At 37.2% G+C, this 27,340-nt stretch overlaps 2 protein-coding genes across 2 annotated transcripts; both read left to right on the plus strand.

The window, feature by feature from the left end:
- Positions 1–1,492: 1,492 nt before the first annotated feature.
- Positions 1,493–10,647, plus strand: s100u (S100 calcium binding protein U). The gene is made up of 3 exons (XM_052136050.1): positions 1,493–1,519; positions 6,624–6,756; positions 8,525–10,647. Exons 2-3 carry the CDS (start codon positions 6,637–6,639, stop codon positions 8,999–9,001), a joined length of 597 nt encoding a protein of 198 aa, XP_051992010.1. The 5' UTR covers positions 1,493–1,519; positions 6,624–6,636; the 3' UTR covers positions 9,002–10,647.
- Positions 10,648–13,024: 2,377 nt separating this feature from the next.
- s100s (S100 calcium binding protein S) lies at positions 13,025–18,583 on the plus strand. The gene is made up of 3 exons (XM_052136049.1): positions 13,025–15,709; positions 15,954–16,107; positions 17,329–18,583. The coding sequence occupies exons 1-3, from the start codon at positions 15,687–15,689 to the stop codon at positions 17,527–17,529; spliced, it is 378 nt and encodes a 125-aa protein (XP_051992009.1). The 5' UTR covers positions 13,025–15,686; the 3' UTR covers positions 17,530–18,583.
- The last annotated feature ends 8,757 nt before the right edge of the window (positions 18,584–27,340 follow it).

Below are 27,340 nucleotides of genomic sequence, written 5' to 3' on the forward strand. Positions count from 1 at the left end.
CCAACGTAAGCCTTGCCTCTTTATTGACCAAGTCTTATAAGTTTCTATCCACACCCTTCCCCAACTGTCGCTTGTGTAGAGACTATGGTGCATCCCTGATTAAATAGCATCATTTTATGGTAACCCAACACCACACAAAAGCCCTCACCTGTCCTATTTCCCAGTGGCTTAATTTTAGAGCTTCACAGTGTTAGTGCAAGCCAGCAGTCTGTTAGAAGTTCAGAGAGAAATATCCATACAATATGCTTCATTTGTAAAAGCAGGTGATGCCTGGCAGTGCTATGCTCACAGGTTAGCCTTGGGTGAGGGTGTTCATTTCATATATGCATATTAAGGGAGATTTGAGTCTTATTTGCAAGCGGTAGGCCAAGTGGTGTGCCTGAAATACTTCAAAAGTTTGTTTGAAAACTTGAATGCCTTCTGGCAAACTGCACTTAGAAGTGCATTAAGAACATTTTAATTTACAATCATATACATCCATCTTGTTGGTTCAATGAGGTGTCAGGCACCCACCCTAAAGCAATTACCAGTACTGTAGTTGTGTGACCGCAGTTGTCAAAGTGGGCGCAGAGAGTTTAGATTTTGCTGATCTATCGCAATATGTGAACATCACAGTTTACGCTGATTCAAATTTGAATAATTTAACTATTGCATCACAATTCCTAGTCTAGTGTGCATGCAAATCCAATTCTGCAAACCTAGAGCTTTTAATGCAAAACTCTAAATGTAATATTTGATAGTTGGCTGAGAGTGAACTTTGTAGTATTATCAAAGAGGTCTGAGGTGTGACTAAGGCATGACCATAGTCAACACAACTGACATAAACATCAGTCTGTTTGAACCACTTAACATGGCTAGTGCCTCTTATAAACACACATAATTAAAAGGAAATAAATGTAGAAAGTGTGGGCACTGGGTTATGATGCATTAGTCTGTCTACTCTTGGGCTTATTTCAAGGCTGGTAAACTGTCTAAAACTTTATTAATATACAATGCAATTTGGTGACCAGGAATTCACACAATAATGAGTCATGTAGTGCTTAAACATATTGCACACAACTGTCTCAATACTGCTTCTGTGCTGTGTGTGCATGGTGTATATACATTGTGTGAGCAAGGGTTAAGATTTTGTACTTCCCACAAAAGCTTCATACAAAAAACACTTTGCCATTTGCCATGATTTTCAGTTTGATTTCTGGCATGAAACTACATTCACACTGTGACGCGGATGTTTCAGAACACGCATGCGTGGAATCATATTTAGGAATTCTTAAATATTCAAATGTTCTGTATATAAGTGGCACAGAAACGGTCGCCCACTAGCTCCAAGAACACGCCCTTTGAGTCTGGGTGAAGAAAAAAAAAAAAAAAGAAAAGAAAAGAAAAACCTTAGCGAAAAAAAACAAACAGTTCGAGTCTGACAAGTTTTTTTTGTTGATGGAGGGAAGAAAAAGGAAAGGGAAAAAAGCTTTTACTGCAACTGCTGCGAACTGTCAATCCGTGCTGTCCTCATATTAGGGTAAGTAGCCTACTTAAAAAACATTAAAAGCATGTCAACACTTTAAATATGGATAAGTTTTCTAACACTGTTCACGCCACGTTTTAGGAAATCAGTTTGACCATCCGCAGTCAACTGATCGCAGATCTGCAGTGTTTCTCGCACAGATGTTGCGTCTTTTTTTTTTACCAGTTGACACGTTATTAATCGCGATCATTTTTAAGCACTCACGCGCAAACTGTCAGTAGTGTTTAATAAAATGTTATGACCGCTGCAGTAATTTTAGCATATGCATTGTTTTACTTTTATCTTAAGTTTGAATAATAAACTTGAAGAATGTTCTAATTACATATAAAGTAGTTTTGCAGCTATATGTAGGCTAACTATTAATAGTAGATTATTTGCTGCCTGTGGATTAAGAGATTATTTCATATGTGTTTGGTGTTTATATTCCACGCTTGATTTCAGAATGAAGCAAATAATATGTAGCTCCAGATTGTTGTCCGTGGGATTTTATATACACTGGCAAAAGTTGTTCCCTGTGTGAATTTTTCATGGCGCACGCGAGCACCGGGTATTGTCGTTACTGCTGTAGAGGCGCGCGTATCGCTTTCGCCCGTTTGGAAACGCAAACCTCTCAATCGCTTTTGCGCATTGAAGAGAAACGGTAAACCGAAAGAGTGCATGTGTGTCACTTGTTAAACCGTATGTCTTATTTCCCCCTTTTTTTTTAGTTCGTTTGTTGGCACGGATTTATTTATGGGTATTTCCTGCTGTGCAGGCGTATTTCCACGTCCTCATCACACATAACACTGAATTGAGTCATTTTTAAACAATTTAAATGAATTAAAGGCACATATATGCCTGGTTATATAACATTATCCATTTAAATTTGTTAAAGATTGCTAAATTAATTTTATTAATTAATTTATTTATTTATTAATGCATTTATTTATGCATTACATTTTAAAATAAAAAAATAAATTTTTACTTTTAAAGATGGAAATTGTAACATGACATTTAATATTAATATATGACAATATTGCAAGTGGGTGAACATAGGGGTGCATTTGAATTAATTTCACTACTTTGAGCAAATGTGTTTGGCATGCTATGCATTAGACTAGCAAATAATTAAGAAATTGTTCAGGAATTAAATTTTTTCCTTTCTCTAATCAAAATGGTTCATTCAAAACATGTTATAATGGGAATAGTTTTTTAATTGGTAATTAATTTATATGTATTTCCTCAATATCACTTTCCATCCAGTCACTTTTCCAGTCTTCCAAGCCAGTTTCTTAATGACATCCTCCAGGAAGTGACATCATTTCAAGTTAACAACAGAAAGAAAACAACAGCTTATTCTGTTTGAACAGATTTGATGAATTATTTGATGTTTTGTGGCATTAATTAATGTGTCACACTCTAAAATATAACATTTGGTTAAAATAACAGAAATCACTATGACAAAATCAAAACTTAAAAATATAAAAATGAACTTTGATGACACCCTCATGTAAGCCATCTCTCAATCATGCAATCATGAGCAAGGGCAACTTCAGGTCTTTATTTCCAACTTAGGTTGCATTCTCTTAGGTTAGTTACTGTATTATTAATAAAGTATACCTACTTTTATTATTAATAAAAATACCTTGTGCCTGAGCTTAATCAGACAACATAGTATTTTTGAAAGTATGGTATACTGGTGTGCTCTCCTTTATAGAAATACTTTATTATACAGAGTTCAAAAGGTACTGCTTAAAAGAAGTGACCCCTCTTGTTTGGAGAGTCACTTGAGTAATGGAAGATCCATTGTCATTACTTATTATTGGCAAACTTGAGTAGCCCATCCACATCCTGTCAGTCTGAGGGAGTTTTGGGTTAAAGCTTGAGACTGTCTAGGGTAGCACATGTGTATTTGCCATGTCAAGGGCCAAAAGTGTCAATAATGCATATGACTTTAACGACTGGCACTGGATAGGGTTGAGACCATGGGTTGAAAAAGTCAATAGGATCGGTGAATGGTGCCTATAGTCGCTAGAAATATGATTGTGAAGTCAAGGTGTGATTGTAAGAGTTGTGACAACAACACAGCATTGACTTCAACAGAGCAATGGCCCTTTAATCTGGGGCACATGTTGACATAGTTTATACAGTGGATAAGGGCTTACAGTATCCAGATTGTACAGTAGGGGTTGTGTCTAAAAACCTACAGTGCTGCCTACCAGGAAGCTCTATTTAGTTCAAATGCATATACTTGAATGTAATGTTCAAATATCACTTTTATCATGTTGAGTCAGAACGTGCCGATATGCAGCCCAAAACTACTGTTTAGGAAGGTAGCTTACCTTTTTTTTGAGACTCATCTTAGATCAGACAGACCAGACATATCTTGCATGCTATACAGACAGTAGGCTATTATGTTTTTATGACTTATGCTTGACTGAACTATTTGGTTACAGTCTAAAGAATGCACAAACACAGTTTGTGTGAAGTTTACAAATCATAGACTGTATATAAGTTACTTTATGTCATATATGTTATCACAAATTAAATATTTGGGAAAAGTCCTGCACACTGACATAGCTGCAGTTTGTTTTATTAAAGGGATAGTTCATTCAAAAATGAAAATTCTGTCATCATGTATTCACCCTTATGCTGTTCCAAACCCGTATGGCTTTCTTTCTTCTGTGGAACACAAACAATGTTAGCTTCAGTCACTATTCACTTTCATTGCATCTTTTTGCCATACAATTCATTAAAATGTAGTCTAGGAAGGCAGTGCGCTGGGTGAATGAAGACATGGAACAATAAAACACCTGATTGCATTGTGACATCATTAGCAGAGTGTCTGTTGTTCAAACATTTTCCTGTACCGTTCCATCCGTGGCTCATGAGACTGTGGTGTAAAGGGCTCCAGCTCACTTTTAAACAGCCTGTGCAACCAGAAACTTTAATACGTGTCTACTGCGTCATCTCTTGCTCATTAAATTAGGCTAATGGGCCTGATTCGTAATTGCTTACTACCTGCTGATGCGTTTATCGCAGCTGATAAGGGGAGACTCTGTGCGTATGTGTGACCGCTAATTTAGTGACATTGGAAACTGTATCATGTGACAAAAACACCTACACAGATTTTGACCTGCAACAACCCAAAAGCTTCTTTAGTGACCGATTGATGTCACTGTTTTTTTTGTATATCTTTGTTTTAACAGCTGTGCAAATTATAAGTTTCCTTTCTGGTCAATTCTGAAGGACTTTAAGGAAATTATTGGAATTCAAAAGACAACAAGCCCCAAGAGTTGCGTTTTTAGCTTGTCTTTTGTGCAAGATTACATCAATGAAGTACAGTATGTCTTTTGTCAAAGGCACAAAAGATATACCCCCCCGCCCCGTTCATTGTTTGGGAATAAGATGCAATGAAAGTGAATGGTGACTGAGAGGCTAACGTTTCACGAACATCTCTAATTGTTTTCTGCGGTAGAAAGAAAGAACACATTTTAGGAAATGACCTATTAACTTGATTAAGTTTGACACATGAAACATCTTCATACCTAACTAGCTGAGTGATCACCATCTGCACCTCATCAAAGAATCTGAATAGTGCTGTGCATTCTTCGTCACTGATCTGGTGATTGGCTATTGGCATTTCCTTCGAAACTTTGACCAATTGGTAAAAACATATGTAGTGGTACACAAGAGTAAATGCATGTCTGCATAGATTAAATATTATGCATGACTGATACGTAAAAGGTGTTCTGCTACCATAAAAGTAAATCCATTAATTTAATCTGGCATAGCAGTTTATTAGTATTTTTTTCACCACACCATTATTATAATATATATATATATATATATATATAAATATATACACAGCAAGAGAGAGAGAATATTCTATTTTATGTATTTATTTTGCTAATATTATAAATATGTATTAAATAATGGTGGAATAAGTCTGTGATGACCCATCATCTCCAATAATAAACGTACACTAAATATTTGAAGATTTACGCCTTTCAATTTCATAACAAAATTCCATCAAATTTAATTGTGTAATCTATAGCAAAAAAATATATATTTTAAGTTATATTAATTTTTTTATTACGTAATGCAATTTGATGGAATTTCTTTATGAAATAAAAAGGCGTAAATCTTAAGAACAGGCAAAGATATTTTTGAGTGTATTTGACAAAAAGTAACCATGCATGACAAAAGAGATGAAAGAGGGGTAAGGGGAAAGCAGATTGATTTTTTGTTACACTGAGAGAGGTGTTAAGAGCAAGAGGAAAAAACTGTAGTAATAAAAAGACTAAGGAAAGAAAGAGGGAGATAATGAATGGGACGTTTGATTTGTTGGTAATCCCTTGAGAAACTTGAAGCCACTTTGCAGTTTGGTCATCAGGAGATCAGATGACCTATCAAAGATCAGGACAGCATTTGGCGAATTGCCTTGTCTTCCCTTATCTACAATCAACTTGTCAGTTCTAACTCCCAAGATTTCCATTCTCCACACTCTAGTACACTTTGAGGTACTGTAAGCTTAGTAAATGTAGGAGAGTTTTGGCACTAACTTGTTGAGGAGCATTGAATGTCAGAGACCATCTAATGACCCCACTTCTTCCACTATTACTATTGCTCATACTAAGGGAGCCTTAGTACCAAACTTGCTATAAACGTTTTTGCTGTGGATCATGAATGATATCTCATAATGTTATACCTGTTGAGGAGAGGTGTGCTTTTACTTTTCTAAGGGATCAGAATTACGATTTTCACCATGTGGATGATAAAACAGGTGAAATAATCCTTACACTGAAGCAGGGACCCAAAAAATATCTAAGGAGAAGAATGTTTTGATGGTGGGTTCTTTTGACTTTAGCTAGTCAGCAACCACCTAGCAACCATCCAAAACACCCTAGCAACTGCATAAAAACCATTTAGAATACCTTAGCCACCGCATGGCAATCCTGTAGCAACACCCCACAACTCCCTAGTATTGTAAATATCTAATTTTGCTGCAAGCTTTTTTAATGCAGTCCTCACACTGAACGTACATTTTAGGGATTTAATTGTTGTGAAAAGCATGCATATTTTAGCTGAATAAATTTTTTTGTCGTTTTCTTTGAAGAGCGAAAGCAAAGATGGAGGCAGCAGTCAAAACAGTAGTGGGAGTGTTCCTGAAGTCATCAAAGGGCAAGGAGAACCTTGGATCAAAGGATTTCCAGAAGCTTGTGAAGAACAACCTGAACAACATTATGACGGTTAGAAGCTGTGTCCTTTTTTTTTTTTTCAGAAATCTTGCAAAACTTTATTTTATAGATCCTTAAAGGGATAGTCCACCCTAAAATGAAAATTCTGGCATCATTAACTCACCCTAAGAGTTGTCAGGCCCCCTCAGATTTTTGAGCAAAGTGGATTTTGAATGGATTATTTGAACTTCCAAATATGTTTTATTCAGTTGAATTATTATTCTATGTAAAATAAATGTTTTAGTTTAAAACACTGTGGCAGGGATCAGTATTCAAATGTCTAATTTGTTAAGTCCAATTGAGTGATACGTTTTGCTATAGGCGACGTCCAAGGGCTGAATCCAAAGAAGAGCACAGTGTTTTAAATTAAATTGCATCAACCTGTGTGTAGTTAACATTTACCAACTACATCTCTGGGACCAAGGGCGTAGATTTGGCAGCATAAAGTATTTACCCGTGGTATAAATATTTACCCATGGTACAAATATGTGTATTGATTGTCCTTTTCAAGTAATCCTAAAGACCTTGATAAGCTGGTTCAGGTGTGTTTGATTAGGGTTGGATCTAAACTCTGCAGGAAGGTAGCTCTCCAGGAGCAGGGCTGGTCACCCCTGGTCTAAGATATAATTTATATCTATGCTTTTGTTTGATCGATTGTCATTTGTTACTGAAATACATGCGTTTGATAGGTTTTTCCTTTTATTAGACAATGTTTAGCTTTTATGTAATCACTTCCCTTCAGAACAGTCTGAAATCGCATGCAATTCCCCATAAACAGTTGTGCAGTATGTGGCATTCACTATATAGGGAAAAATGACCAAGTGAGCGATTTCAGACTGAGCTCTATTTGGGGTTAAACCACTTTATTTAGTTAATCTTGTTAGTTTAATAGCTATTACTTAATGCAACACTGAATCCAATATTTATAGCTACCGTATTATACAATGTTTAATATTTATCGTAATCACCTGTTGGCATCCATGCAGTTAAAACATACATTTATTTTTCTTGTTCCTTAACTTACTAAGCTAGATTTTGATGAAGAAAATAGAAAGCACAAGCCTGTGTGCAAATAGCGATTTTGCATGAAAAATTCAGCTCCCTCTGTGGTCCAGTGTTATTTGCTCCAGCACCACATTAAATTATAAATTAATTGCTGAGGCAAACATCACTATTACTTTTGCTCATTGGGATTTTGAGATTTAAATAAAACCCTAAGTATTAAACTTAAGAGCATGACTACCTCAAATCATGCCGCCAATGTGTCCCTTAGAGTAGGGACCAGAATATCAATGCACTAAAAACTACTCAGTGCTCTGAGAGAGCAACTGCAACTGCATGGGAACACAGTGACAAACATCCTTATACATTGCACCAATACGCTGACTACTCCCAAAAATCAGCTCATTTAAAAAATCCAACAAAGAAATATGCATTTACATGACACCTGAAACAATCGTTTTTTTTGTCTGCTTTTGACGAAAAGAGGTGAAGAGGCATGCGCACAACATGTACGCCCATTGGATTAGCATGTAAGAACGCTGGTAAAGGTGTTTACATGCACTGCGAAATTAGCACAATTGTCAAAAAACGTCCTTTATAATGCATTTGCATGACCACATGCTGTCGGCTTATTAAGCATAATCAGTGTAAGATTGTGCATGCAACATGCAGTTCGTTCCATTCAAATTTGTAATGACTAGCCCGTCAATAGATCCTCAATCAGTGAAAAACTGTTACTGACTGAGATCTAAACATCTGAACAACTTATTTGTTTTAGGGCACAGAGAACAATGACGAAATAAAAGGCATGTGTAAAGACCTTGACAACAACCAGGATGGGAAGGTCAACTTCCAGGAGTATATGAAACTGATTGGCTATCTGGCTCAGTCTCTCAGCGACAAGCGTTGTTCGGATCAGGAAGCGCAAGCAGAGAGTTCATCTCAGAAGGCACAAGCTGAAGCAGCTGCAGTGCCCATTAAGGCAGAACCACAACAGGCAGAGCCAAAGGCAGCAAAGGAGGAGGAAACAAAACAGGAGCTAGTGGCCAAGGAGGAGGAGACAAAACAGGAGCTAGTGGCCAAGGAGGAGGAGACAAAACAGGAGCCAGTGGCCAAGGAGGAGGAGACAAAACAGGAGCCAGTGGCCAAGGTGGCAGCGATTGAAGAGCAGAAGCCAAAGGAGGAGAACAAAACAAACGTGGAGCAGGAAGCAGCGACAGTTGAAGAGAAGAATAAAACCGGGGAAGCTTCATAGGAGCTTGAGAAAGTTGAGATTTTCAATGCTTTTTGTTGTTTGTTTTACTCTTGTTTAATGTTTTCATTATACATACAGTGGCCCTAAAAAGTATTTGGACACTTTTGGACTCTTAAGTCGCACTTAAATGTGATTTTAAGTTCAGTCATGAAACTCAACATGGTGCAAGCTGATAGGTCCTTTGAAAGACAAAGAACATTTTGAAATTTCCTTAGATGTTTGCAAGTAAGCTATTTTCTCTGCAGCACGGTATGAGAGTTTTCTCTCTGAATCCCTCCTCCTCCCCAGCACCACCTGTCTAGGTCTGCTTCACAGTAGCAGCGACAGCAGCAGTGTAAGCAGATCTAGTCTGCCACGACTAAACCTACCAACTTGTCATATCTATTATAACACCTTCAGCTTATTCCTAGAGTTATCATGACTGAAATGCATAGACAACAATATACTAAACCAAGTGGTATTTGCAAACAAATGATGCTAGACCTTTTCGCAGAACTATCTTTAGTTTTCGGAGCCAATTTCGCAACGTCTTTTAAAAGGATAGTAAATGCAAAATGGAAACTTCTGGTATAATTTACTTCAGAATCATTTACTTCCTGGAGCACAAAAGAAAGCCTCAGTCACCATTCACTTTTCACATGTTTAATCCTTTGCAATTTCATTACAATAAATCCCGATTGGTTTAATATTTTATTACATAATGAAAAGACATTCATAACTTTTACATTTTTAAACTTAAATATCCAAATACATTTAGGGGCCACTGCAATTAAGATACCTGGCCAACACACTAAAAATTTTAATTATTGCACAGAGGCATAGGCCACTTATTAATTTCTGATTTTACAGCAAGTCGTGCCTGTGATTCATTTTGTAATGAACGTGTGTGATTGAACTTTACCAATGAATTGAGACGAAAATGTGACCAATGGCCAAAGGGGTGCAATAATGAAAGTCTATATCCTTTATTTGAGCCAGAGTTGTTTTAAAGGGTACTACAAGCACTGTGTCCCCTCTTCAATATGGCAGCAAAACAGCTTTAAGGCATAAATGTAACAAATGGTAAGTTCACCCAAAATTTGTAATTGTCGTTTGAAACCTGTTTGACTTTTTCCTTCTTTGGAACACAAAAGGAGTCCAAGCTTCTCTTTTCCATACTATGAATGTGAATCGTGACCATGGTTGTTAAGCAAGATTTTCAGGAAGTAATGGTTTAAATTAATTTCTCATACGAAGCAATGATATATGGCTGCAGAAGACGTAAAGCTTCAAATCTTCTCTTTTTGTGTTCCACTGAAGAAAGAAAGTCAGACAGGTCTGGAATGACATGAAGGAGAGTATCCCTTCGAGTGCTTTTCGGCCTCAATGTTTACTTTTTGTTTGTGCCACCTCCTAATGACAGGGTTGATCATCTGACTCACCGTAGTTGTAAATGTACAATATAGCCTACTTTCTTGTGTCACACAACTTCAAACTAGCTATAAGCCTGTGTTTGTTTTATAAAACGGCAGTCTTCAGGAATTTATCATATCTAAATATGTGTCGCATGGCAACACTAGCTTAAATCCACGTCCTTTGTTGTTCACGTTTCTGCCAAATTGCTGCAAGGCATTGTTTGCATGAGAAAAATAAACACATTTTGTTTTAAATAAAGTCGTTTTATGGCATGCTTTTACATTCTAGCTTTGACCTTGAATCTAACTCTCTTTGACACCCTCCATTAGCTGTCCTTTTCTTAATTTCGGTCTTCTTATTGCTTGGTCTCAGAGCTGAAATATCAGTTGCTTAGTGTCCTTATGATGGTCAATAATTAAAAGCCTTTGGGATGGAATCCACACCAGGGACCCTGTGGGAGCCCCAAGTAGTCCCAAAGTATCGGTTCATTAATGCAGAAAAGCCCCTGAAGACTTACAATAAGTGGGACACTTCAATAATCACTCAAACAGACATTCACTCTCCAAAACCTTTTGAACTGTTGTCGACACAACCTGGAGTGTCCTGCATGATGTATCCCTATATTTAGGCGTTTTTCATTTCTTTTTTTTTTTTTCTAAACAATTGAGGTATTTGTGTAAGGTTTTTACCAGCTCAGTCAACCTTTTCTAAATCCACTGGGGACTAAATTCATAGAGCGTTCATGTAGTTTCTGATATATTTTAAGAATTTAACTACATTTATTATGACTGGACGATGTGATCATTGCCAACCAGTATGTAAGCATATTTAGACCTTAGAGAAGGATTAAATGAAATGTATAAAATCAAAGTAATTAATGAAATGGGAATAACAAGAAAATCTTAAAGACCACTAATATCATTTATATATCATTTGTATGTAGCTACAGAATTATTTAAGCCATATCAGTAGTATTACATTTATTTATGTTGTATTCACTGATCTATATATATATAACATAGATCAGTGGTTGTATTCTATATCGACTATTCTAAAACTGTTGCTAGGCAACCATGTTACAAAGGCCTAATGAGGAACCTTATCTTATTGTTCCCTGATTAGTTTTTCACTAATTATCAATGATTCAAAGCATTTTGATATAGCAACATGTTGTAAAGACGTGACGTTTTCCTGTGTCATGAAATGCCATTCATGTTCCGAGTCCAAATAACAGACTAACTCTAAGTGCCCCTTACCAAACACTCCTGGTGCTTTCACTATTTAGTCATTATCTTTCTACAGTCTAGCAGTTTACATAATACATTATACATAATACATTATGCACTACACAGATATGCATATCCCACATCAGTGTGAAATCCTATGCTGCTTAAAATGCGCTCATTCAGATCATGCTAATGAGCTCTCATTTAGCTCATGCTATCAGGTATATCCCAGCTATCTATAACCACCATTGTTACCGGCTTGTTTGTTTTGGTGTGTCTGAGACTACAAAAGCTGTGGAGCTAGCTCCCACTATATAAGCATTATAACGTCATTCTCTCTTTGATACATAATATTAGCTGCAATCACACTTTATGATGTTAGAATAATGCTAACATCCTTGAACATGCTCCTGACTAGCCCACATGCTGTACTGTGGAAAATGCTATAGCTATCAATAAAAAAAACATGCTGACATGCACACTGCTAGTATACATATTTGGGTAATTGAAGTAGCCTATAACATGTCCCTGAGTTTTTATTTTAGCAATATTTTAGTTTAAATATTATTCAATTAAGAAGGGGAGCGAATATAGATGATATAACTAGTCACTATTTATTTATAAAGTTTTTCGCCTTACAAAAAAATTACGATTTCAGACGTTTAGTTGCATGGGTTATAATTATTAAAGAATTAGCAGAATTCTACAATTGCTTTAAAGCTATTTTTTATGTTTTCAATAGTTTTAGATGGGTTATAGCAAGTCACACCACAGGATATGTCAACTTCACAAAAATATGTAATGCCATAATGAATTGGAAATTTGGGTGCACAATGTTTTAACACAGTCAACAGTTCGACAATATACAGAAACACATAATAAGGTCTTTTGAACATTATAACATTATTATGTTACCCAGTACTGTTCAAAGGACCTTATTTGTTTTGAATAAGAAACAAGGTCCATTGAATAGTACTGGGTAACATAATACCTACTCTGTTAAATGAATGCTTGACTATTTTCTTAAGTGTAAATAGCTAAAATGGCCACTCAATGTAACCAATTGACCACATATGCTGCCTTTATTTCCTATGCTGTACGATTGACCATCTCCAACAAGTCAACAATAAAAGACTGTAATGCAAACTCCACTGGGACGTAGAGTCTTCTTGTATCAAGTCAACTGGCATGGCGGGGTCAAATGGCCCTTCCATTGGTAGATGAACTAAAGGAAGACAGTATGGGAGGGGAGATGGAAGAGGAGGGCTGCAGAAACTGAATATGAGAGACATGTTCTTAGGGATGGGGGGGTGCTGTGAGTGAGTGATATTTAAACCCCAGAGGTTCTTTCTCTCTCCTCATCTGTTCCTTAGCTCTCTGGCTGTCTGTCACTGTCTCTTGCACTTCATTATAGACAAAGGAAGCTCTCCATAGGCATTCAGGTAAGATGGATATCTCAGACAAGAGAAAGGACTAACTTTCTCTCTGGGCATAAAGCTTATGAATGCTCTTCTGAATTGGAGCATCCATTGATATCTCTGATATATAAGTCTTATTCAATTGTCTGTCCATAGGTCAGTGATGATATTACTATTGTCTGAACTTCTTCTCATAAGCAAGATATAACTTGAAACTTTTAGTTTTCATATTTTAAGTGAATATCTCCAAAGTCTTTCTTTTGTCTCACCTACATCTTAGTATTAACTTGATTTGTGTGTGTGTGTGTGTGTGTGTGTGTACATTTCTGAGCAAATCTGGAAGTTGATATTGAGGAACTTATGTTACTGTACCCCTTGGACAAATCACATTTATTTTAGGCCCAGTATTCCTAATTTGTTAGTAGCTTTGGATAAAATAGTCTACTAAATGTAACATTTAAATGCTGCTTTTGTGAAGTACAACATTTTGCAGCCTGAAATGTATGAGCTGTTCAATGACATACTTGCATTTTTAGCCTTGTATGTTGTAGTGTATGAATATTCAGGTCAGTCGATGACCGATATGGGGTTTCAATAGTTGCTTCTTGAAGCGTGAATATAGGTAAAGTGGAACATTTTCTGATATGTTGCCATTTTAAAATACGGTCCAAATGGCTTAGCCCCCTCACACCATTTTTAATAGCTAAATATCTGCTCTAAACTATATAAAGGAAAAAGGAAAAAATATTGAATATTCTCAACTTAAGTGTCCCGCTTTACATGTATTCAACCTACTGTATTTGGTACCAACCAATTCTGAATACAATATGTGGACACATTCTTGAATCTAAGTAATATAAATAGTGTTTTCCAGATTATATCCTTATTTTGTCTACATCACCAAAGGAGTTAGATTTATAATAAAAATGTAATTCCTTTTAGAGTAAACAAATGCATCTTTGTTACAAGTCAAAGAGCAGTCAGTTTCTTCAGTGTCACTGGGTCACTTAGTATTATGTTACTGTTCTCATCTTGATTGCCATAGCGTCACAATATCCAATCAATTATGGTATTGTTAATGAAGATGCTATTCTGTTTCTTTCTATGTCCTTCAAAACTGTGCCATACTTTCAGCTTTCAGCTTAGATTTTCATGTTTGTCTCATGGTTATATATATTATTGTGTTTTTCCTTAATAAGTACCTCTAAAAATGCCATATAGTCTCTTTATCTAAAATGCCTCCTTTGGAACTTTATAACTTCACTATATTAAAAATGTTGTACTTTCTAGATAAGTGTCTACTTCATACATTTCCGAAGAGTGGTTATTGGTTTTAGTCCTTAAGGAGCCTAGCATCCACAGGTATTTGTTCCAAATCTGCATGTTATCATTTGGGCTTCCTAAATAGGTACTCTCTTAAGTTAACTAATTAGTTAAATTAGATGGTGTAGAACTTGAAATAAGGACATGAATCATGGAGTAACTGTCCAAAGACTTTCAAAAACATTGGTGAAGAAAGTGGGTCAGAAAAAAGTATTTGAATGTAATTGATCTCATTACATTACTTAATGAGTAAATTAACTAATCAACTAATGACATCTTTTCCCACAGCTGTTATTTTCTTTTGGGTAAAGGGTTACGTCAATTACAGTAGGCCTATTAGTTACATCAATTGCAACACTACAATAAGGTTCATTTTAATTGATCAAAATACTATTGGTCATGTTAACTCATAATGCATTAACTAATGTTAATTTATGCATCTTTTAATGTAAAAAAATGTATTAATAAATATAAATAATTTACATAAACCAAGATTCATGAAAAGTATTCTTAGTTAATGCTGATGTAAATGAATACAACCTTGTTGTAAAACGTTCCCTAGCTGTCTATCTAAAAACTGTTACAATGTTGCTGTTTATAGTTAAAGAAATCAATTGATTTACTGGACATTTTAAGTTTTTAGATTTAATATGGCCTCTATCCTTAAAGTTACCTAATGGTTCTCCTTAAATTTATATTTTCAGGTATGTGTATATATGTGTGTGTGTGTGTCTTCAAGGGAGCTTCGGATTACTTTGACGAAGTTTCCCTGGGGAACTTGCCCATAGTTTTATCTTCATTTTGACAGGTTTTTGTTTCATGTTTCATGAGATCCTTGTTACATGAGTAACAGGTAGTAGATGATTTGATTGTGAGCAGGGATGCGTTCACATGAAACTAATCAGCTACCTGAAGCGCTAGCCAGTTTTATAACACTGACCATTTATACAACCATCAGCTGGTTTAGGATGAATAAGTGCCAAATTTAAAATAACCTACATAAACTAAACCCATAAACCACCCTGTTTCTGAATAATTGACTATAAAACTGGTGTCCAGGAACAGCAAAGTAAAATGAAGAAAAGTTTTGCGAAAGAAAAGATGTCTCTGATATAAAATGAAGTATTGACTAAACATGTAAAACACGTGTCCAGAAAGTCAAAGGAAAACCTCACACTTGCATTAGGATTAGGTCTCCAACAGTTGCACTTAATCTGTTTATGCTCCAAAGTCTTTCTCTTCATGTGTTGCACAATATCAATCACTGTGTTTGTTTCTATACATATGCAGTAGCTTGCTGAGCCCGAAGAGAGAAGATCCAAGATGCCACGCTCAAAGAGTGATATGTAAGAATGTTGCTTTTTAAGTGACAAACCCCTAATGAGAACCCATTATCTTAATCTTAAACAAGCTGGTTCTCAATTTTAAACATTTTTTTTCACCCATAGCCAAAATCATGTGTTTGTGCCACAGTTAATAGAGCCAAAGCTCCGCCCATGCTAGTCATGTGACCTTACATGTAGCTGGGTCTAGCGAGGGGAGCACCATATCGTTGTATCTAACCTTTGACCTTTGTTGACCACTTCACAGCATGTCCAAAGAACCAAGCTCCAACTTGGAAAGTGCAATGCAGATGCTCATCAAAACCTTCCACAAGTATTCTGGGAAGGAAGGAGACAAGTACACACTCAGCCGAGGAGAACTGAGGGAACTGCTGACGGAGGAGCTGGGAAATTATCTAGGGGTGAGAAAAGAGCATTTACACATTTAAAAATGATGATCAGTGTGCAGTGTGCATGAGTGATGAATAACTATGGGGATGTGTCACCACTATGCAAGATACCTAACTTCTCAGTTATTTAAATCAACTTGTAATGCACTAGTTGCTGCGCCTTATTTGAGCAACCTGCGGGTTAAGTTATTTGTGGCACTCAGAATGCACTCAGGGTTGCTCCTATCCTGATTAGAATTTGCAATATTTATGTTATTAGCCAAGCTCCTCGGATGCCACTATCCCTGCCAGTAAACTAAATATAGTCTTTGGGCAACAGCTAATGTGAAGTCAACATGAAATCAAAATTGACTATATTTACATTCTTAATACTTGTTCCTGGTCTTATTGTGAACGTTTTGTTGGTGCATGTCATTCCAAAGGGAAAAAACTGTCTTCTGAATCTTTTATTGAAACCGCAATAACAGTCATTCATTTTCAACTGAATCCATCGAGCCCCCTTTTTTTTCAACCCCTCCACTCCAATCAACTGAGCACTTTTCACCATTTTTCTTTTTGAAAAGCCTGTTTCACTCAAAAATACATCACATTATGGAAGTAACCTAGGTTGCAATGCAACTTCATGTTGACTCTAATTAAGAGACAAAGTCTCCTTTTGATTGAAAAATCTCAAGACAAAAATGTGGCATGTGATGATAAAGAAAAAGCATGTTGATTTCTTCTGTGCATTCCTTTTAAACAGTTCAATGGTTACACAATTGCTTTATGCAAATATGCCTAAATTCTCAGTGTTCATGAAGACACATTATTGAATGCTTCAGCACTTTTGCAAACAAAGAGACTATAAATATCTGCTATCTGTCACAGCACGAATGTGACAACTTGTATTTCAAGCTCGGATTTGCATTTAAGTTGCGCAAACACCCATTTGATACACAGTGACCCTGTTTTTATATACATACACCGGCTTTGGATGTGAATCCAGCTCCAAGCTCTTTCCTCAGATATGTTCAGTTTTTCCCAAACCATTTAATTGATAAAGTTCCTTCTGATACACAAAGTAAGAAATGTATTTATCATTATGTAATGACAATATCTTTGTTTCAATCCATTCAGCTTGTTACAGTAATTTCTGCCATTTTGACTCGATTTGAGTTTTCAGATTTTCAATTAGATTTAAATTAGATAGCAACAAGCACTTTTAATGCTTCGTCAACTTCTGTACCCACACAGAGCGCACAAGATAAAGACGCAGTGGAACGAGTGATGAACGATCTGGATTCCAATAACGATGGCGAGGTGGACTTCACCGAGTTCATCATCCTCATGGGCGCGCTGACAGTAGCCTGTAATGACTTCTTCCTTGACAGCCCACCGCCCAAAACCAAGGGCGACAGCAAGAGTGACGGAGCAACAGAGGAAAAGAAAGAGTAATGCGAGAATACTATAACAGAAAAAGAATGCTAATGGAAGGATAGTGCTAGTGGCCTGAGAACAAGGGAGTGAGATCATATTTTCATCCATTTCTTTTAACAGGACAGACAAACCTAATTCCTGGAGGAGATTTCTCTGCTTTTATAATCCAACCCAAGCTGTTTACTAGTTTCAATGTAAAACTGTCAAACCCTTAAGGCAAAAACATACCAGTGTAGTGCCAGGAGCTGGCTTGTCTAATGCTGAACTGTTTTTATTTCAACGTTAATGAGAAGTTCTTGTGTGTAAGGTGTTTAAAAATCTTTCAGGTACTTGGACGGCTGCCTTCTATTTCAAATAAGGGTACTTGACTGATGATATTTTACACAGCTACACAAGAGAGCAATTTTTTGGATGAAGATATGACATCATTCTTTGTTATGAGTATAAGCAATGGCTATTTATTTGTAGGCAAATAAAGAGAGAAAAAAAGAACAATAAATGTGTGTTACTGGGGTTAATGTACAGTCGGTCAGTCATTTTCACAAAATAAACCCCAACAGGGTGATCAGATCTTCACTCTTCAGGGTATCATTACCCTGAAGGGCTTTATTTTGCAATAATGACTGGCTAACTGTACATTATCCTGTTATTACATGGCTTGAACAAAATTAATATCGAAATATTGCCTGGGACTTTGGTCAATTATACAGTTTAGCAGTCATTATACTAAAACATTTGACTGTAGAATGCAGCGATTGATCAAATGAAGTGAAGTTTTCCAGAGAGCCGTGTAATAAACCCACAATTTGTAACCCACATATAAATATGTTGATGTATTTATACTTGCATAATGCATTCATGAAATTCAGATATTATGTAGTCATTTAAAACCCCCTGAAAGAAAGCATTGTTACTGTACATCAACGTCAATGTTACCATAAATAAACAGTGTTCATAAGCATCTGTTATAATTCAGCGTTGAAGACATGACCTTGGTTTGTTTCTTTGCATCTATTTTTAACTTGTTTAGTTTAATAATCAATATGTATCTTCTTAATTTTAATAAACTGACCTCCATACATTTGCCTGACATGTTTGTGTTTTCAACAGCAGTTCTGCATGCACAACCATTGATCATATTGAAGACACAGCTGTAAAGAAAATGCTTTTATTATGACTAGGGCTGTCGATTTAACATGTTCATTTAGCATGATTAATTATATGAAAAATAATGTGTTAAAAAATGAACGCAATTAATCGTGCCCCTGATCTGTTCGTAAGTTCAGTAATAAGGAATGTTCCTACAATTCGGATCAATTTAAGCTCATGTTCCACCTTGATGTTTTATGAATTAGTGGCAGTAGGGGGCAGTCAGCACACCGGCTATACGGGCAACTCGCCTCATCAAACCATCGAACAGGTACAGACATGTGCTCAAAAAGACAGCAGGCCTGAGCCAAAGTGCTTTCAAGGCAAGTCATTCCACTTGGCGGCCATCTTTGCAATGCTCCCAGGCAGTTGTTTTCTTTTGATACAAGTGGCATGAAAGTGCAGCTATTATCTACTGCTGTTGAATGGGGAAAAATCGAAATCTCCAAAATGGCTGGTCAAGATTATAATCAAAGACCATGTTTCAAATCAGCAGTTAACTGTGACTACAATGATATCATAAATCAGGCTTCTTTAAATCAGATAAGGCAAAAACACACTCAAATAAAAAAATAAATAAAAAAACAACAACTAAATAAAAACAGGCTGGTCCAGCTAATGCGCATTTGACTGACAGCGATGTCTGTATCTTAAAGGTGAATGGCTCTTTAACATGTAAATCGGGACTTTCTTTTCTACATCTGCCATATTGGGTGTTCCAATTTCTCCCATTTATTTTAACACCAGTGGTCCATCTCAGGATAAACATTCTTTGACTGACCACAGTGGAATGCCAGGTGTTGTGTCAAACTATGTTAACCCTTCCCTTCCCTACCCTGTCGTTCCTTACCTAACCTAACCATAATCTACACTACCCTACCTACCCTAACCATAACCATAACCCCATATCCTATTGGGGCCAGGGGGGAACAGGTTCTGAAGGGAAGCACAATTCGATACAACACCGGGATCTTGAGATGTGTTTTTCAAGGTTTCAAACTACGTTTTTCCTTGACTAAGCATGCTAAAAACAAATCTTGTGTGACTCGAAACGCTGGAAACTAGTGAGATATTAAGCAACTGAAGTGAGACACTCCAAAAGCGTCCGTCTGATGCACGAGTACATAGACTGACATTTAAAAGAGGGAAATAGGGCAATAATTGTGTTATGTTCAATATTTTGTGGGTTTTTTTTGTATTGGCTTATGCTTACTTGTCGGTGCCACAATAACCTATATGTGATGCAATGTATTTGAATTATGCAAATTATAATATTTTCTACATATATATATATATATTATATTTATAGCTAATTTCATTATTATGTAATTAACTATTTTAATTTTGGGGCCTTTTTAGTCAATATTGATATGTGATTAATTTGATTAATTAATAGACATATGAAGTTCATGTAATAAATATGATAAAAAAAAAAATTATAGATTGACAGCCCTGATTATGACACATAGATTAACATACAAAAGTTTAGTTGAAGGTGCTATAAGTAACTCACCACTTTGCTAACATCAACCACATCCAAAGACATGTCAGCCACCCTGAACATGAAACAAATATTGTCAGACAGAGAGCATTTCTGATTGGTTAAAAAAAAGGGCCTGCAGGGGGCCTGTGTAGCTCAGCGAGTATTGACACTAACTACCACCCCTGGAGTCACGACTTCGAATCCAGGGTGTGCTGAGTGACTCCAGCCAGGTCTCCTAAGCAACCAAATTGTCCCGGTTGCTAGGGAGGGTTAAGTCACATGGGGTAACCTCCTCATGGTCACGATTAGTGGTTCTCGCTCACAATTGGGTGCGTGGTAAGTTGTGCGTGGATCGCGGAGAACAGCATGAGCCTCCACATGCTGAGTCTTCACAGTGTCATACAGGACGAGTCACGTGATAAAATGTGCAGAGTTACGGTCTCAGAAGCTGAGGCAACTGAGACTTGTCCTCCACCACCCGGACTGAGGTAAGTAACCGTGCCACCACGAGGACCGACCAAGTACTGGGAATTGGGCTTTCCAAATTGGGAGAAAAGGGGATGGATAAATAAAAAAAGGGCCTGCCACTCCCCTGATACTTTATTGTTTTTTAAAGAGCAGATGCTGTCTCAAAGACAGGTGTGATTTCTCGTAACACCTATTCCGGAAATATCTTGTAAGATTGCAAAGTCATTATGCTTACAGCACTTTGAAAACCTAAAAAACCAGTGTCATCTTGACAGCAAAACACACGCTTAAATCAAACAGCACAATCTCTATCTTCTTTGTTCTTTTGCATGTACTGATTTTCAGTCTTTGGGCTTTTTTGTGGGCAGATTTGCTGATGGGAAAAAAATCAATTTATCCCTGTAGAGTCGTACAACTTTAATACAATTACATCTTTGATTGCCCAATAGTAGCCATTGACCTAGCTATTTACTATAAACCATGGAACTGACAGTACGTGTGTGTGTGTGTGTGTGTGTGTGTGTGTGTGTAAATATTGCATAGGTGCTAGCTAGGGCACATCCTGGACTAGTTGCCCACTTCTGGCTCAGCCTGTTTGACCTGATCTACTACTAGCTATGTTTACTTTACTACCTGTTAAGGACAAACAATGATCTATCACAAACAGTGGTATTAGAACAGAAAAAAAGACAATTATTAATTTATTAAACAACATTGAGCAGAGATCTTAATATATGTTATATATAATGATATTTAAGGTAATTAAATATATGTTAGGGTTACCAATTTGTACCTGGAATTACTGGTAAAGTGTTTGTGTTTCTACAATATTTAAAGAAATAGTCACCCAAAAATTACAATTCTATTATCATTTACTCCCCCTCATTTCAACACGAAAATGTAATGAATATCTGTACATTGTTTTAAGCTCAGTGCTAATTACTTGGTCCAGACAGTGAAGTTGAATCAATTATGAATGGTGTCTTTAATTTCAGTGATATAAGCATATACGGCGTCATGTTTCATATCAACTGTCCGCATGTTATCTTATTTACCAAACAAATCTACTTGTATCAAGCCTATAGGGTGCTTTAAAATCGGATGCTTTATCAAGATAAACCTAGTTAGCCTTATATCTTTCACTAAGATCTAGAGGACAATTACATGCAATGCAATGCACCTCAAATGGCAATGACATCATCAGCACAAACCCATCTGTGATGGTTGTATTATTAGGATTGCACGAGCTCAAGCATGCTGTGCATGATAATAATGCCATCTGTAGAAAGGTCCAGATGTCTGACATATTTTCCATCGATACAATGCCTTTGTGTAGTGCTCTTAGTTTGGCTGTTGACTATACTTGAGCTAATTTTGCATCCATAAACATCTATTTTATATACTTTGATTCTGCAGCATTTCCAAAATCTGAGGAGCCTAAGTAAGATGTGGCTATGGTGACCACATTCTGACAGTCCTTGGAAATATCTACGAACTAGCTTTGTCTTTGAATGAATGTGGAATATATTGCTCCCTTCAAATAATTAATCTGCATCATATCTAAGACACACAGGACTTTGTGGTCTATGTGTCAGCAAATTCTTCAAGCCATTTTTCTTTTTGTCCAAGACTGTATGCCAGTGCAGCCACAAAACACTTCCAAATGTCTTGAAAAGCATCAGTGTATAAATAAACATGGTAAGTTGCAAAAGACTTGAACTGAATTGGGCTTTTGAAAACAGCATGCAAGGGGTCTTAGACTCAATAGATGAATTGCAGCCATGAAATTCTACCAATAACTTAATCAATATGCATCTACGATCGACGTATGGTTTTGTTTTTATATCTTGTCTTCCTCAGCACAACAAACAGTGGTCAGAACCGTGTCAATCTTTTGGCAAAGTCTGAGGCAGTTGTGGCAGCTTTGATGTGGTGGTGTCGCCTAACCGGGCCCAGCTATTAACTTTAGTGCTTCTTGTCTTATCTGGCCAGGCTGTCTGGACCCGTCCTGACAGACACCTCAGCTTACCTCAAATGCTGAATGTCTCCACCGCAGTCTCCATCTCTGCTTCTGCCCCTTCCACAACAAACTCGCCGATGAGCTGTATTCAGGATAATGCAACGATACCAACAAAAGTGTCCATATCAGGTTTCATACATGCAGAAAAAACACGTACCTCCTGAGCACATTAAAGTAGAGGCTGTCCCACCATAAACGTGCAAAGTTACAGACATTGGCCCTAAAGAGTATTTAGACACTTTAGCCACAGTTAAAAAAGTATTAAAGGGATAGTTCACCCAAAACTGAAAATTCTGGCATCATTTACTCACCCTCATGCCATAAAAGATGTGTATTACTTGCCTTCTTCTGCAGAACACGAACAAACATTTTTAGAAAAAGCTCTGTAGGTCTATTTATAGAGAATGTTGACCAGAAATTTTAAACTCCAAAAAGCACATAAAGGAACTATAGAACAAATCCACAAGACTCTTCAGAAACTTTATGGTAGCTGCTGGTAAGAAACAGATCAATATTTAAGTCCTTTTTATTATAAATGTCCACTTTCACCAGCCCTCTTAAGCCCTCTCTTCTCTCCTAAGAGCTCTTCATTTGTTGTTGGCAATTGGCATTTTTTGTTACAACGCCACCTACTGGGTAGTGAGGAGGATTTATAGTAAAAAAGACTTGTATATTGATCTATTTCTCACCAACAACCCTCATATCGCTTCTGAATACATGGATGTAAAGGGATTCATGGAAAGGAGGAGGTGAGAACAGGCTTCACGATATAAATAATATTTTAATTATAAAACTGAACCAAAAAGACACACAAAAACACAAAGGTGTCGGACAGCTGTAAATATCTCATTCTCTCTCACAGCAGTCTCCAGTTGGCCTTTATCCCTCTCGGAGGCTTGAGTAGCCTGATAAGGGACCGGGTGTGTAGGATCACGACCTGGCCCCACCCTCCGCCCTGCCACATTCCGCCCTCGTTCTCTCAGGTCGGGGAGCCCACGGCAAGACATACACCCCCCCTTCTTTCCCTGGGGAGGGGCGTGCCTTCTGCCCCAGTCTACCTGGATGAGGGAGGGGACAAGGGGAGGGAAACAAAAAAAATTAACAAAACATTTTTTTAAAAAAAGAAAGGGAAAAGGCAAACACGGAGTGTCAGTGGGAGAGAGAGAGAGGAGAGAGAGAAATCATCCACCCTCTAATGGATGACAGCCACGCCTCCCTGGGCGGATCGGAGGCAGTCCTCCAGCCCCTGGTGGACGGAACGCCCCACCACATTTTTGGTGGATAGTAGAAGTCTCCCCCGCCCCTGGCAGCGGTAACCACTCCAGGCGGATGGTTGGGAGCCCCTCCTCCCCTCGCGGTCGGCGGCCGTTCCTCTGATTCCAGGCGGTCGGGCTCCTCCATCCTCCGGTGGATGGCCGAGGCTACTCCTTTGGGGTGGATGGTAGCGGCGAGAACTCCACTACGGCGCATCCCTCCTCCTTCCCAGATTTCGGCACTAGTGTAAAGGGATTAATGTAAGGAGGAGGCGAGAACCAGCTCGACAATATAAATAATAGTTTAATTATAAAACTGAACCAAAAAGGTGTCAGACAGCTGTCCGTAAATCTCTCTCTCACACTGCAGTCTCCAGTCGGCCTTTATCCCTCTCTGAGGCTTGATTAGCCTGATTAGGGGCCGGGTGTGCAGAATCATGTCCCGAGCTTCAAAGTTCTGGTCTCCATTCACTTGCATTGTGAGCACCAACAGAGCAGTGATTTTCTTCTAAAAATCTTTGTTTGTATTAAGCAGAAGACAGAAAGTCATATACATCTGGGATGACATGATAGTGGGTAAATGATGAGAGAATTTTCATTTTTGGGTGAAATATCCCTTTAAGAGTAATAATAAAAATGCAAGTATTTGCAGTTGCCACTTGGTTTGATATTTTCTAATCTAATGCAGTGAAATTCACTCAATTTAAGTGTGGTTTAAGTGTCCAAAAGTGTCCAAATATTTCTTAGGCCCACTGTATGGATACAAACATGGGCATTCAATGCAAAGCCCTCTGTGAAAACCCTGTTCGACATTTTAGGGTAAATGTTAAATTCTATGTAAATGTCACTGAGTACAGAGGCAAACGTGAGCGTGTCTGAGCAGGTACAGGGTGCCACAGGTGAGAATGACAGATTATAAGCACTAGTAGGACATCTGGAAATGTCCCAGTCAAAAGAATGATTGGACTGTGTCCAATAGCTCTACTTCCTCATACTTCTTTGATATTGGATAGTAGTAGACTGTGTGAAAATCCATAACATTTGAAACAGCCACTCACCTCTCAATAAATAAATAAATATACATTTGTTCAAATTTTGTGCCACTAGTGTCACCACATAGAACTGCACAAATTTTGAATTTTTCAAACACTCCCTCTGTCTGCCATTGGTTGTTGGGTAATATTCCCACTATGTCGAGAGCACACATAAGTGCAACATTGTTATGAGATCCTTTAAAAATGAATTTTTCAGAGCTGAGTACTATGTCAGAAGAACACCCTTTAAAATGAGAATGTGAAATTAGCAAATTACAATTGAAAAAACATTGGTCCATATGTTCAAATAATGTTGATGTTAATGCCTAAATGGAGCAATATTTCACAAATGAAATCTTCAATTATACATTCAACAACACGACTCACATTCAGAACATTGCAAATCAATGTTCCTAGAATATTGATGCATTTGAGAGTTTTCAGGAACATTATGTAAGGGATAATGTATAGTCAATCATTCGTTACCACAAACTAAACCCTGACAGGAGAAACCCCAATGTGAAGCAGAGGGCTCTTGTCTCAAACTGAAGGTGTTTACTTTGCAATGATGACAGGAAAGTGGGCATGAAACATTAATTTGGGCTGAAATCTTTTTTTATATGAGAAGAAAGAAACCATGAAAATACCCAAGATGTGAAACTAAAGTAGCAACTGTATGTAAGAAAATGGTTTCCTGGGTTTAGCTATCATTATACTAAAATATTGAGCCAGGAAAATACGTGACTGTGGTGAAAATTTCCAAAATAATATTACGTGGTTCTTTACATGTATCGTGGCAGTTCCGAGGTGAAATGTCCACTGTGTGGTGCTAAAAGCGAGTTAATGTTCTCCCAAACGAGGTTAAGGTTAGCGTCCTATCAGGTTGAAACCAACAAAACCGACCTCCCTAGCATAAACATTAAACCTAACCGATAAAAAAATGCAATTGCTGAAGCAACATAATTTTATGGTGCTTCAGTGACACTTTCGTCTTACGTGTCGACATGCCTGCTCTTTAGGACTCGTACCCGGTTCTTTGCATTGCAAGTGCAATGCTTGAACAAGCTTATATATGTAGTTGGTTATGAAAGGCAAACGTTAAAATTAGGGCTGTCGATTTAACGTGTTAATTCAGCGCGATTCATTTTATAAAATAAAATACGCAATTTATCGCAATGTAATAAGGAAGATTTCCAAGAAATTCAAGCTTGTAGTACCACCTGTATACTCCAGAGGGCAGTAAGTGAAATTTCAGCTGTATGAGCAACGCACAGTTTATACAGTGAAGAAAACAACCATCCAGCAGAACAACACAAACATGTGTTACGTTCTTGCGTTCAAAACATTTGAAGGAGTGCAAATGTGATCTAAGGGATCTCAAGATGTGTTTAAAGATTGAGTATTAAACTATATTTAACTTGACACAGTGACTTGTCAAAATGTATGTATGTTTATTACGCAATACACCCGAGACGCTACACAAGCATGACTGACACAGGAATAAATTAACGGGTCCTTAAACAAGCCCTCATAATAAATCATTATCTGATCATTATGTATATATATGTATAATTTTTTAATATTTAAAGATAACTATGTATAATTATTTCATCATTATATATTGAATTATTGTTATATGAGGGGCTTTCTCAGCAAATATTTGTATATGCGATTAAATGCGATTAATCACGATTAATTAATCGGGACACCATGTAATTAATTAGATTAACATTTTTAATCAATTGACAGCCCTGGTTAAAATGTATCACCTTACAAATCATGCACTATATTAAAAGTGTTTTCATGTCATAAGATAGCATTGTGTGAGGAACAGGATAACATTTTTGAATTTATTATTCTTATTTTAGCACCTCTAGCGTTCATTTCACCAGGAAACTGCTGCAATACATACAAAGAGCCTTTTAAAATCATTTAGCAAAAATGTAGGTATAGTAATGTGATTTTATGAGACCCTGTTGAAGATATTTAACCAACTAGAATACAGAGAGGTTTGTAACACGTTTAAAGGGGCCATGAAGTGCCTTTTTTATTATCTTCATATATTCCTTGCGGTTCACTTGTAATATTAGTTACCTTTTTTTGCACAAAAAACAGCCATATATTTGTAAGACACGATCAATTTTTACCCTCGTTCTGACCCTCCATCAGAAACGCTCGGTTTTGGTGCTGCTTCTCTTTTAAGACTTGAAAGTAAATGCACACTGTTGTGATTGGCTCTCTGTTCTTGACTGACCTGCTCTCTCATCGCCATCTCACTGCTGCTGGACAGGCTACGGAAGTGATAAGGTAAAGTAAGCGATGATGTGTTGTTGTGGAGGCATTCAGATGCAAATGTCAACCACAGTATGGAAGAAGTAGAGAAAGATTCGTTTGGCAACTTAAGTTTCAACAATTGTGCTTT

This window comes from Xyrauchen texanus, chromosome 10, assembly GCF_025860055.1.
Source record: "Xyrauchen texanus isolate HMW12.3.18 chromosome 10, RBS_HiC_50CHRs, whole genome shotgun sequence".
Taxonomy (NCBI): Eukaryota; Metazoa; Chordata; class Actinopteri; order Cypriniformes; family Catostomidae; genus Xyrauchen; species Xyrauchen texanus.

What these genes read in the sequence shown, in the direction of transcription:
- s100u (XM_052136050.1), top strand. Translation starts at nt 6,637, where the DNA reads ATGGAGGCAGCAGTCAAAACAGTAGTGGGAGTGTTCCTGAAGTCATCA. An exon ending in ACCTGAACAACATTATGACG is followed by an intron (nt 6,757 to 8,524) that starts GTTAGAAGCTGT and finishes TATTTGTTTTAG; the next exon opens with GGCACAGAGAACAATGACGA.
- s100s (XM_052136049.1), top strand. Translation starts at nt 15,687, where the DNA reads ATGCCACGCTCAAAGAGTGATAT. An exon ending in CCACGCTCAAAGAGTGATAT is followed by an intron (nt 15,710 to 15,953) that starts GTAAGAATGTTG and finishes ACCACTTCACAG; the next exon opens with CATGTCCAAAGAACCAAGCT. An exon ending in AGCTGGGAAATTATCTAGGG is followed by an intron (nt 16,108 to 17,328) that starts GTGAGAAAAGAG and finishes GTACCCACACAG; the next exon opens with AGCGCACAAGATAAAGACGC.